Source organism: Alternaria burnsii (assembly GCF_013036055.1).
Source record: "Alternaria burnsii strain CBS107.38 chromosome Unknown 740, whole genome shotgun sequence".
NCBI lineage: Eukaryota > Fungi > Ascomycota > Dothideomycetes > Pleosporales > Pleosporaceae > Alternaria > Alternaria burnsii.
The window spans coordinates 497038-510056 of NW_024066112.1; the positions used below are offsets into that span (position 1 = coordinate 497038).

The 13019-nt window shown below is 51.9% G+C and overlaps 1 protein-coding gene across 1 annotated transcript; it reads right to left on the reverse strand.

Moving 5' to 3' along the window:
- Positions 1–32: 32 nt before the first annotated feature.
- On the reverse strand, positions 33–12515 carry GT037_005018 (nf-x1 finger and helicase domain protein; the record flags this gene model as incomplete). Its single annotated transcript, XM_038930065.1, has 9 exons — positions 33–158; positions 208–1662; positions 1718–5771; positions 5836–6237; positions 6763–6828; positions 6879–9667; positions 9712–10657; positions 11053–11885; positions 11940–12515. 9 exons carry the CDS (start codon positions 12513–12515, stop codon positions 33–35), a joined length of 11247 nt encoding a protein of 3748 aa, XP_038787015.1.
- Between the last annotated feature and the right edge of the window lie 504 nt (positions 12516–13019).

Sequence of the window (13019 nt, forward strand, 5' to 3'; positions counted from 1 at the left end):
CGTGATTCACAAAAGCGCCAAATGGTTCCATCTCAAATCTCCATCTCCATTGCCCGCGACACTCCCGCGACAGCGGTATGGCTCTGACCACCGACACGCTCGCCACACTCGGGACAACGCGCCACCTCCATAGGCATGCCGCACTCTCCGATCGCGAACTGCATTGCGTTAGAATATACTTTGTGAGAGTGAAGAGCAGTAACTTACCGGATGTCCGTTGACACATTTGTACCAGTGTCCAGAGTGAGTTGCGATGCCGCCGCGCCCGCTGACCATAGCCTGTTTGATAGACTCCAGCTCCTCCTTCGATACCGCCTCATAAAACTCTTTGCTCAGCATCTCTGATGCAGCAGTAATGGCCTGGCGGAAATTATCTCTACCACCGAAAGGATGCCCACAGAGCTTATCAGCCGTCATCAAGAGAACCCTGGCGAGTTTGCGGTAGTCGATAGCTTTCGCGCGGTCGTTGTCTTGACCAGACTGAGCACTACCGAAGGACTGAGCGATCTGGGCGTAGTGTAGTATAGCCTCAACTGCGAGTTTGGGCAGACTCTCATGGATACAATCACCGATAAGCTTTTCAGTGTCTTTCATAAACTGATGCGTCTTGACGAGCGGCAAACCCCCGGAAAAACTAAGGGGCAATTTACTCAGGAGATTTTTCCGGACTACGACACGCATGATCTCAAAGTTGTCTTCGAGCACCAAGCAACGAACCTTGATCTCGAGCAGTCTACCCCCAAGAGTAATACGTTGGTCGCGATCGCGCTTGTTGGACGTTTCCGAAGAATCAATCGTCAACTTTGCAAAATCGGCGTTCAATGAATCGTCTCGCGATATACTATGAAGAGTTGCTTGGTGCAGCTTGTAGGTCGGCTGATGTCGAATGTCCATCCGGCGTTGGAATGCTTTGACTGCATTCAATAGCTTGGTAGTGTCCCCAGAGCGGTTCCTGATCTCGTCGTTGATGGATTGCATGGTGAACTCGTGAGCCGCCTCGCCACGTAGCTTGACGATTTCAGCCGGGACAACACCCTTTTGCGATGCCTCAAGCTCTTTTCGAACTTCTTCAAGCTGGCCTTGTAGTTGCTGCAGTTCCTGTTGACCGTTTACGATGAACCGTTTAGACATCTCGTCGATGACAGCCCGGTTAATGAGTCGATTATAGCGCTGAGTAACATATTGTTTGATAGGCTCTCGACAGTTCGGACATTGTGGAATTGATGCGGAAAGCTCAGCATTCTCAATCAGCCCGGTAAAAAGGCCCGTGGATGCGTCGAGACTGTACACGTCTTTGAGACCGACAAGTCCATCCAGTGTTTCAATCGTGAAGAAATGCCCGCAACTGAGAACGACTATAGGCGAGTCATTCAAGTCAATGTCAGCATACGGCAACATCATGATCATGTCTGGCTGCTCTTCAGGTTTCATGCCACACTCTTGACAGTAGTCCTCAGGGCATACTTCACCGCAGATGCTCGGACATTGGTGACCGCATAGAAGGAGCTTCGTACAACGTTCGTCGCAGGGCAAGCGACTGCACGGAGCCGAACAGGGCATCTTGCAGTCGCCTTGGTGCTCGCATGACCAAACACATGGCTCAATGCACGGCGCACAAGGCTCATGACACCTCTGCGGGCATCTAGTGTGCTTGCAACGTACCTAGATGGAGTCAGAATACAATTTGAGGATAGATAGATAAATAGATGTCACTCACTTCACATGGCGCTTGACACAGACCGCAATCTGTACCATCGTGGCATAGGCGATTGCAATCGTGGTTGCAAGTTCCATGTTTTCTCCCGCATGTCTTCGTGCAAGCTGCGTGCTTGACAACCGGTTGGTTATACATATCTTTAGTGTTGCACTGACCGCAAGTTCCAGGGCATGGATGGCCGCAAGACAGAGGCGCACTGCATGGAGTAGGGCACTTGAAATCTTTTCCCGAAACATCTTTTGAGCATTTCACGATTACATCATGTCCACAGCCAGGTACGGGCTTTGAGACCTTGACGTCGCATGGTATGCTGGACATGTTTCGGGTACGATGACAGGCGACACCATGCTTGACATGACCGCATGGAAGTTGTACGTTATCGAGTAGGATCATGCATTTTCCACAAGGCTCTCCGCACGTGGCTTTCTGGCATGCGTGACCACAAGGCTGATGTCGGCGCTGGCATGGCTGCTCGCACAGGAAGACTGCATGCATCGCTTCCGAATGGCATCGGGCCCCGCATTGATGACCACACTCGAGACGATCGGCGCATGCTTCTCTGCAACCCCCTTCAGGACTTAGCCTATGGAAGTCCTCAGGTTGCTGTACTTCAGCGTCCGTATCGGGATGCCGAGGGCAGGACAGAGCCAGGGCCTTACCAACTGAGTCGGTCGCACGTAGCATGCCAATGACCTTCTGCCACATCTCGACGCTAGAGTATGTGTCTGCGTTACCAATGAGATACATGCCATGCTGAGCGCGACTCAACAAGACATTGATACGGTTTGTTGTCTTGAGAAATCCGACATTTTGCCTCTCGTTGCTTCGAACAAGCGAGACGATGATAATTTTGGCCTCTTCACCTTGGAAGTTGTCAACCGTAGCGATTCTTAATAGCTCCGAGAGCTGCTTCTTTTCCAACGGCTTGCCTTGATGGCTCTCATGATCGGTTGTCGCAACGTCCGGACTGCTGTCGCTGTCCACTGCAAAACCATCCCTCTCGAGCGCTTCTTTGTCGCGATCGCTGAGACAAATCTCAAAATCGCTGCGCATAGCAGCTCGGAGTTTCTGAAGCTGGCCAGTATATGGTGTTAATACCGCGATATCATCTGACTTGTAAACACCTTGTCGAACGACATGCCGGACTAGTGCATGCACCATCTTGACTTCCCACAAATTGGATTTGGATTTGGTGTTGTGTATTTCGCTATCCTTCTCGTTCTCGAGGTTGGTGTGATCAAGCCAGAAGACGTTGTGGCGCAATCCGACAACGTCAGGCAGCTCTGTGGTAGATACATGATCCTTCAGTCTATCGTATATGGTCTTGCGAATCAGCGAGGATATCTGCGGGCGCATACGACGTTGTACGTTCAGCTGAGCAACGGGCATAAGAGGCCGCTCAGGCTCACCAATTGAGAGGCGTTCGAACTGACTCCTGTCAAGCGCATGGAGCTTTCCTCGATCGCTTTCGAGCGACAAGTCGCGGAAATTGCTGACTGAAGGCCGGAGTTGCTCGTGATCACCAATCTGGATCAAATGCTCAACATCAGGAAGTAGCGCAGAAATCATGTGGCTTTCCATGACCTCTCCCGCTTCCTCGCAGATGATAACCTTACACTTCACCTGCTGGAGCAATGAGATACGTTTTGCCAACCCAGAGGTCGTGACACCGATGACATCTGAATTCTCTAGCAGTCGACGATTGCGCTCTTCGTGGATGTTGCTCAGTTCGCGTTGAGTCTTGGTAGCGTTGTTTACAATCTCAAAAAGCTCACTTGTCTTATTGTTTTGAGCCTCAGAAACCCAATGAGCGATCAGTGCGCTCCTCTCGTGAACTGACAGGGAGAACACATTTTCAGTAGCCCTCTGTACGACTTGTCGTAAGATCTCCGGGGATAGTACTGGACGATGGTGTGTTTCACTACCTGCAATCCATACGTCGAATGGATGACGGCCAGCCGTCTGGAAGCCTTGATCATCAACACGACGGAACTGGTTGTAGATTCTTGGGTATTCCTCGTGGATATGGGCTTTGAGATTTTGCCACTGCGCACGCTTTGACAAGCCGTGAAGACCAGAAAAGGTCTTTACAGCCTCACTCTCATTCTCGTCCAGGTTCCTGTACCTCACAGCCGCCATGTACTTCTCGGATTTGGTTTTGGTCTCCTGGTCGCCGATGGTACGAAGGTTGTGGTTGAAGAGCTTTTTCGACTTACTCATGCCTCCGATACGAATGAGCTTTTTCACGCCGATGTCTAGTAGATGTTCCAGAAACTGGTCCAAGGCATGGTTCGTATAGCATACGATAAGTATGGGCCCAAGGTCCTTCTTCTTCTTCTTGATATCCAGCAGTATTCTCATGATCTGGAGACCCAAATAGCTCTTTCCAGTACCTGGAGGTCCTTGAATGAACGCAAATTCGCGGGTCAACGCAGCAACTAATGCGCGACACTGTCCGCGATCAAGCTGTGTCTTGTTCTCAAGCTTGTCAAGGAGCGCCTCGTCGTCGCATGATGACGTCGGTTCGATCGAAAATGGCTCGCCATTCTTGTCCTTCATGAGCGTTGTGGCTGGGAACCGGAAGCCAGAAGTGCGCGCGTAGAGGGGTGGAGGAATCTTCTGAACTCCACGTGCCCCTGGGGTACCACTGTGTTTGTCTGGAACAATCCATTGCCGGAAGGGCAGACGGTTCAGCCGATGCATAGCCTGTAGACTCTCTAAAGTGGGTGCAAATGTCGCTGGCATGACCTTAGGAAACTCCAGCAAGAGGCCGCGGGTCACTCCAATGTTTGCGCGCATGAGCATCTTGACTGTTGCTCGGTCTTCAGTCACCAAACTCGTCATGACGTAAGCCATCTGGTGGTTGTGTGTGAGACTATACTCCTTCTTGGGATCTGTGGTCTTGTCTGAGACAGTGAGGAAGATGTGTTGAACAACGTTTTCTTGGATCCAGATGAATGAGAGGAGCGACCCGTTATCGAATCGCCGGGACTCCTCCCACCACTTCACCTTCTGATCAGCATTTTTCTTTCGAACGGTTGCAGGCTGTAAGAATTCCATCTGAGCCTGTAGGCCCTTTCGCTTGTCGAGTGTGACATAGGAGACACGAGCGTTGGCGTACTGGTTGGCGCGCATGTCTCCAAGATTGGCATAGGACAGCGCATTGGGATCTTGAGATACCGCATGCATGATACCAGCCAAAGAACCCTTCAGTTCTCCGAAGATGTCGTGGCGCATGAGCCGAAAATAAGTGTCGATGTGGCGTTGTACAGGGTCTTCCAGGAAATGGGGCTGATCTGGATCCGTATATGGCAGGAATTCTTTCTCATCGGTCATAATCTCATCACGAGTCGGAAAGAGTATTAGGTCACCGATGTCCTTTTTGTCGTTGTCGAAGCGGCCTGAAGGAACTACCAAGTCTCTTGGATAGAAAGACTTCTGGTCTCTAGCATCGTCGTGATCGCCAGTGTCATCGTCGCCTACACCGTCAGCAAGCATTCCTTGCGCACGTGCTACCAGGGCTCGAATGTCGTTGAGACGATTGGTGGTTCTTGCCGAAGTATCGGGGGAGTCCTTGTAAGCATCGTTTGCAGCCTGGATTGAGTCCACCAGCGGTATGACATCGTCATTGAATCTTGCTCTTCGCTCCCGGTTCAACAGCTCAAGTAGCGCCATCGCCATCGCCAGGAGTGTTGTTTGATGGTCCTCAGTAGAGAATGTAGAGGATCTAGTTGTTCGAGCTGCTGAGAGAGCATTGGAGACCCGCTGCAGATATTGAACTGCCGTACGTCCAGCGACCCCGCCGAAGAGGTTATAGATCGATCCGACATGTGTGTCGACCGCAAGACAACGTAGGAGCGATGAGTGCGTAATCGTGAGGAGGAAATTACGAGCATTGCCAAGGAAGGTACCGTAGTCTGAGCCAGCAACCGTCGTGCGTAGAATGGCGAGAATGTGGCGATGACCGCTCTCGTCATCCGAATCATCGAGATCTTGCGGGAACTGTTGGCGCCAGTCTCTGTCTCCGTTTTCGAGTATGCCCAATGCACCTTCCCTAAGGTTTTGGTGTAGCAAGTCAGTGCGTGTCTCATGTGCGATTCGTAAAATGAAGCACTTACCAAAGGCGCCGCATAGTTGTCGGATCAGTCTCCGCCTCACCAAGATGGCGCTTCCAGGAGCTGTATGACTTTCTGGCCTCTTTCTGCTCGTCTGTCTCTTTGGCTCTCATAGGCTTTGACTCATGCTGTGGGTGGCCATTGTGACCGCTGAACGAGTTGCCGCCACGACCGCGACCGCGACCGCGACCAGGACCTCTACCTCCTCGCCAGCCTCGTTCGCCTCGTCCGCCACGTGAACCGCGTCCGCCGCCACGTCCAGACATATTGAATCTTTTCAAGCGGAAGTTCGAGTGTATGTTGCGAAACAATGTGTTGCTGCAAAGATTGTGTTGTTGGCGACTCTTGCTGGGAAGGAGCGACTCTTCAGCGTTTGTGTTGACGCTAGCCGGAAAGCCTTTCGTGCTGTGATGAGAGGTGAAGGTGAGGTATCGAATTCCTTTTATCTGCGGTGGAATAGCGGGCACCAGTCAATGGCGGACAAAAATGCGTGCATACGGCGTATGCATGCGGGCGCGTACACCACCCAATTCTGGTGTTCCAGCTTTTCAGCCTCGCCAGCGCGTACATGTATCGATTCCAGGATTCCAGCTCTTCAGCCTCGCAACATATCTAGGCAGAAGCTCTACGCATGATAAACAGAACTGCTTTGGGCAACATCTTATCTGCCTTTGTGCCTATCTTCATGCCTGAGGTATCCCTATTCTGGGAGGCCGCCACTATGACGTAACGAAAGCAAGAAGGAGACAGAGCGAGTGGTCGTACTTTCCAGTAGAGGATGAGAACTAGCATGAAAATAGAGATGTGGATTTGAGACAAAACATAAACATGATACGGATAGATCCAAGACTTCACAGTAATACCCCACTGTGACGCCTACGCAGAACGCCAGCTATGCAACACTACCTTATGCATATCCCTGAACATTACTTCGTGCTGACATCCGGAAACAAAACCTGAATCATCTCGTCTAGCAGTGTGAAAGCAATATGCGTACTGTATCTTGTTAGCTCTACTCAATACCCTGAACTCACTTGTAAACTTACTTCAGTCTCGTATTATTAATAGTCCCCTCAATCTTCTTCGCCGCTAACTGCGCATTCTGCCTCCCCACCACACTACTCGCCAACTCAGGCACAAGTGTACTGAGGACCTCGCTCGCCGCTTTCCTACTCCCCTCTTTGTCCTTGCCAGTCCTCTCAACGCCTGCCTTCATCCTGCCGTTGGGCCACATGCTATCCTTCAACGTATCAATGTACTTGACGATGTTGTTTTCAGACAGCAGGTTGTCAAAAGATTCGCGGACTTTGCGTTCGATGGTGCCACCAAGAAGTTGGTGGAGGACTACAACGACGGCACGACCTCGAAGCCAGTTGTTCTCGCGGTTTAGCTCAAAGGTCTCAAGGAAAATGTCGCAGATTGGTTTTACGAAAGGCTCGAGCTCTTTGTTTTCGAAGGCGAGGAGCTCAGCCTCTGCCTCTGCGTCGTTATTGGGTTCGCCGGCGACGAGAACACCGGACGAAGAGAGGTTGCCAGGTTGGGCTGTTGAGCCGTTTGTATTCGCGAGCTGGGTGGTAGCGGCTGATATGAGGTTTTGACCTGCGACAGATAGTTGATCGAGTACAGGTATGTTGCCCAGGAATTCTTCCATGCCATCTGCGACCGAGTTGTAGATGCGAGTCACAAAGTCGTTGGAGTTAGGATTCTGGTTTCTTAACGCATCGGCAGGACTGATCGCCGCCTGAGAAAGGAAGGCGCGTAGTTCACGACTGCGGCACACAGCTGGGATGAGTAGAAGCTCCCTCAGGTACTTCTCAAGACCAAGCCGTCTCTTGTGTAGGAAATCTTTTTGAAGCTTAAGCATCATCTGCCGTCGCGGGAACTCTAGATTTCGAACTTGGGGAAATTTTACTCGAAGCCTTTTGTTCAGTTCGTGGAACTCGCTATACCGCCGTGAGACGACCCAAGTAGCGGCAGGCATCTGATCACCAGCACGTCGTCGGACTTCGATGACATACATAGCGTACTCCTTACCATCTTCCTCGGTACCGACCATGATAGATTGAATGAATACAGTGGCTCGTCCATACAAGCTGTTATCGCTCTCCTGGACAATGTACTGCTGACGTTGTAGCTCCTTCCTCTGTATCTCTCGCTGGAGACTGGCTTTCGATTTTCGTAAGATCCTCAGTTCGGCAGCGTTATTTGTCAACTCCGCCTTCGATGTAAGAGAGTCAACGATAGACTCTTGCGATACAAGACGCTCGATATCTGCAGTAAGTGCATCGATAGCTTCAGCAAGACCCAGATCTCCAGGTGCTGCCTCATGTATCTCTTCCTCATCGGCTTTGCTTCTTGGTAAGGGGTCATCGATCTCATCTTCCAGAAATCTTTCCTCATCGCCAAAAATATCATCATCAAAGACTCCACGTGTTCTGGGCTCTCCAACTAGACCCAGTGATGCTATACTTGGCTTGAGGTCTTCCTTGCTTTGATGTGATTGTCCTTGAGGACGCGGGGACGACACTCGTTGTATATCAGCGGATCCATGCATTGAGACATTGTCTATTGGCGATTTTAGACTTGGCTCGTAGAAGATAGACCCTTCAGGCTCATCCATGATGTCAATAATAGCAGCTTGCATGGCGTCGACCACCTGCGTGTTGTTACCATTGGTGCGGCCATGGCCAAAGTCGGAGTTGAGGCTTGCGGTCGAGTGTGCAAGAGGGTCGGAGTCGTAGTCGTCGTCAAACAGAGGCGTGCGTGCAGATGATGGCGTCTGTACATCTAGAGAGCGTCGTGCGGGCGGTTCGACGTTCTTGACATTTCCTTGGCTCTTCAGATCTGACGATGATGCAACGGCTCGACGCAGGTCTCCATGCGGGATCTGCAACGCACTCTTCTGCCGTGACTGGGTCCGGACCATAGCAGGCGCCGCCGTGGACGAGTTGTCAAGGGTTTGCGCTACAGTCCTGGTATTAACGGTGCTATTCTGAGCGTTTGCTGCCTCGTCCATGGCTAGCCACTTGTAGTACAGATTAGATTTTTTGAACCTCCGAAAATAGGGTTCCTGTAACTGGTCGTATGCTGCCGTCTGCGCACGCAATAACGAACGCCTCGCATTATGATATTGCTGCGGTGTTGCCTTTCGTCCAGCTTTGAGAAACTCTGAAACCGCCTGCCGTGCCTCAGGTAGTATCTTCAGCTCCGGTTTTGACAGGTAACCATCGTGAATCTGCGCAAGATCTGCACGATCAGACTCTGTCCAGGCAGGAAGCGCGCCTATATAGTCTGGCGCTTCTTCAGTCTCTACTTCCAGTGGATTGCGGAAGCCATCCACCACAATCCAGAATTGTACCAGCCTCATCAGGTCTGCCTGATCCATGAACTCCATAAAGCAAGACAGGCCCGAGGCATCGTACAGCACTTCGCGCAGAGACGCGTTTGCGAACTTGGACGAGGTACGTTTGTGCTTGGGCTTCTCCTGTTCGGCAACTTTTGCCCGAACCGAGCCACCAGCGCTGAGGTTGGCGACCTTTGTATCCAGGATTTGCCGCGCTGTTTCTAGGCGCCGGAGGTACACAGGGTCTTGACCCTCTACCATTGAGTCCTTCCGTAGTTGGCTTGACACCTCGCTACGAAATCGTCTGGCATCTGCAAGGGTATTGGTTTGCCGGATGGCTCGTATGAAACGTTCGAATCGTCGCTCATTATCACCGGGCGCAAGCTTCGGGAATTGAACATTCTTGAGGTTTTTCGGTGACGGCGGAGCGTGCTCGTCGAGGGCAGCTCGAATCTTGCGAACAGTCTTCCTTTCTTGGATCAAAGATTTTCCCTACCATGTTAGCTACGTCCTACTACGAGCGGGTAGACTCTTACATAGCCCTCCATAAGCTGATTCCACATGTCTGGGTCAGCAAGCATCTGCATCACAGGAAATAAGACTGCGCAGGCTACAAGCTCTTTGATCAGTACATTGACGGCAGGACTGGTGGACATGTTCGCAGGTATGATCGTGGGCAGTAATCGCGCGACGATGCTTCGTAGATGTTGCTGCTGTATAGGCTTGGTATTCGAATATGCCAGCGAAGCCGCCGGATGCAATCGACCCTCCTTGTATTTGGCTGCAATGGCCAGGTCAAGCTCCTCAGAATCCGTGATATCCCGTGACAGCTTGCGTCCACGAACTATGCGTTCTGCCTCGTACGATGCTCGCAAGTGGTCCGTGATAAGAGGTATCATGCGCGATACAACTGTCTCCACCATATCCACTGCCAGTATGCGTTCTCGCACTTCGCCCATTGAAGCCCGTATTGCCCGGTCCACCTCGTTGACGAATGTTGGGCTTTTGCTTATACTGCCATACCAGCTCTTCACAAAGTCGCGCAGTATCAGCCCAATCAGCACGTCAATGCTGTCCGATATCATGAAGGACGCGGGGTATAGTGGCTCCATCATGTACGTGTTCCTCAGGTTCATGGCCTCCCTCTCAGCCTTCCACCTGTCTGGCGCAACGAAGGCGACATGGCGCGGCCCGTAGTCGACCTTCCCGCCGCTTCGCACGTCTCTGTCCCAGGCAATCGTAAAGGTGAGCCATGCTAGCAGCGCAAGCGTCGCGAGCACTCCGGCGATAAAGGCGTAGGGTAGGTAGTGTAGCTTCGGCTGCCAATGAGTCAGGTACCCCCAGGCGATGAAGATGGCGATAGCGGCGAAGACCAGATCTCTGCGCTTCACGGGGGCCATAATCGTGCGGGTGCCGCCCGTTTCTGCATCTTGAGCGGGATGGTTGGGAGTGCGGGAGGCTTGGTGTTCTTTGGACAACCCACTTTCAAGCTTAGACCACTGACGTATCCCGCGTATTCCGTATTCACATGCATCAGGCTGGGCACACTTGCTATTGCACAGCTTCATATTGGCCTGGACAAGCCTGAGGTGAAAGTTACTTGTTGAACTATCTGTATCATGCTGAGTCTTTATATGCGCTATCGATGACCGAGGAAATGATTGCGCTCTCCGTGCTTGGTATAACCTCCTATGCAAACAATGCCATGATCCCAATAATGTTACATTCTTGACGCCAATCCAACTCCGAACACTATGCACAGGCTGCTTCGTCTCTTCAAGGCAATCTAGAACTTCCGCCTTCCGAGTGTCGGCTTCCAGTCGAGTGGATGTGTCTCTTCAGTCGCGTTCTCGTCCTGCTTCCAAATCTTGATTGACTTGTCCGACTCTCCAGTGATGAGACGCAGACCAGTCTTGTCAAACGTCGAACACATGACGCCTGCTTCCGCTTCAAGAGAACCCGGTTGCGCGATGCTTTCTGTGTGCTGGAAGCGGTGACCTGTCTTCCAGTCGTAGAATGAGGCCTCGCCATTGTCGCTACCAGCGAACATGATGTTGTCCTCGTTGACAGAGAGCGTGTTGATGATGCTGTTGACAGGCGAGAAGTTCTGCATAAAGTTGCCTTCTGGACACAGCCATTGCTTCGCCGATTGCGCAGATCCAGAGGCGAATGTGAATTCTGTTGGATGTGTGGCAAGAGACCGAACAGACTTTTTGTGGTGGGTAAGTACCGTACGCGTCTTTCCCGCGACAAGATCCCAGAGTCGTATTGTGCTGTCCATGCTTCCGGAAATAACCTGAGGTTCGGCTTCTTGGCATTGGATTGAGGAAATGGTTCCCTTGTGGCCTCCGAGGACATGGATGTTGCTGCGCGATCGCATGTCCCAAACGCGGACTACACCGTCTCGTCCTCCTGTGCAGAGCACATCTACGGTCGGATGGAGCGAAAGCGAGTAGACTCCGCTCAAGTGGCCGTGGTAATGTCTGATGACCTTGTTGGTCTCGAGATCCCAGCACTTGACCATCTTGTCTTCTCCGCAAGAGAAAAGGTATGGGTGTCTTGGGCTCACTGCGAGCCCTCTAACTGCCGAAATGTGTCCTGTCAATGTAATCTTCAGTTGACCAGTGGCCAGATCCCAAAGTTTGATCGTCCTATCTGCGGCACCCGTAGCGAACCATTGGTTTCCAGGCTCCATTGCCACTGATCGCACCTATACAAAGTCAGTTGCTGCCGCTGTTGCGCACGATCTTATTGTGTTACTTACCCATCCCATATGTCCGCTAATGACCGTCTTGACCTTCCAGGGCGCATGCCAGTCAGGCTTCGCTTGACGAACCACGTCCTTCCTCACCAGCGCGCTAGACGTCTGGTCTCTATTTGGCGTAGGTCCTTGGGCATTTGGCGCGGCGCCCTTTCCTCCGGCCCTCACTGCTAGCTGCATCGACTGCGCGTCGCGTGCTTTGTCCGCCTTCTCTGCGACACCATCTATCATCCTCTGCATCTTAGGATCTGATGCCTTCTCTTCGGCATTCTGCGCCTTGATCTTTTTGCGTCGTTCGGCCGCCGTGGATGCTGCGCTGGCCATTTTCGCGGCCAGTGCAGGTGGGAGCTCGCGTACATGCTCATATTCGTTGCGAATGCGCGATGCGACGCTGGCCTGGTCTGCCGCGGCTAAGGGTGCTGGTGTTGTCGGGTGGATCGAAAAACTGCCATTAGAGGCGTGGTCTAGTGCGGCGGGAGACGCAAAGTCGGCGGCAAATATCTCTCGTGTGCGCTTCGAAGAGGTTCTAACAAGCTGCTCCGCCGTGCTTTGGGGTCGCGAAGCTGCGGTCTCGGCCATGATGACGACGTGACGTGGAGGTGGGAGGTTTACTGGGCTAACGTAAGCTATGGTGGTTCGCGACTGCAGTGACGTTCATAAGAGAAACTTACGTTTTGATGTGTTGGGTGATACCAGAGGCCAACAGCTGGTCGTCGACTCTCCATCGCGAACATTGACGATGGAAGTTTCACTAGCGCGCCTGCCTCACCCAGCCGAGCTAACACCGAGGAATATCTTATCTGATCTCCAGGCTGCTATCTTCCAAGGCTGCTCAGCCTCGCAGTCGACTTGAGCACGACATATCTTGCTATCTTCACATCATCCCTGAATTTTTTATATAACGCGACGTGATCTTCTTGCAATCTTCACTTCATGGAATTGCTTACATATCCTCTAGTCTTGCGGCCACCATCGATCTACTTCGCTGCTTGTTGCATGGTCCAGCTTTATCCCGCCTGAGACTCTCAAATCCGGAATACATGTATATTTGGTTCTTCCTCGAAAGATGGCGTTCAAATTGGT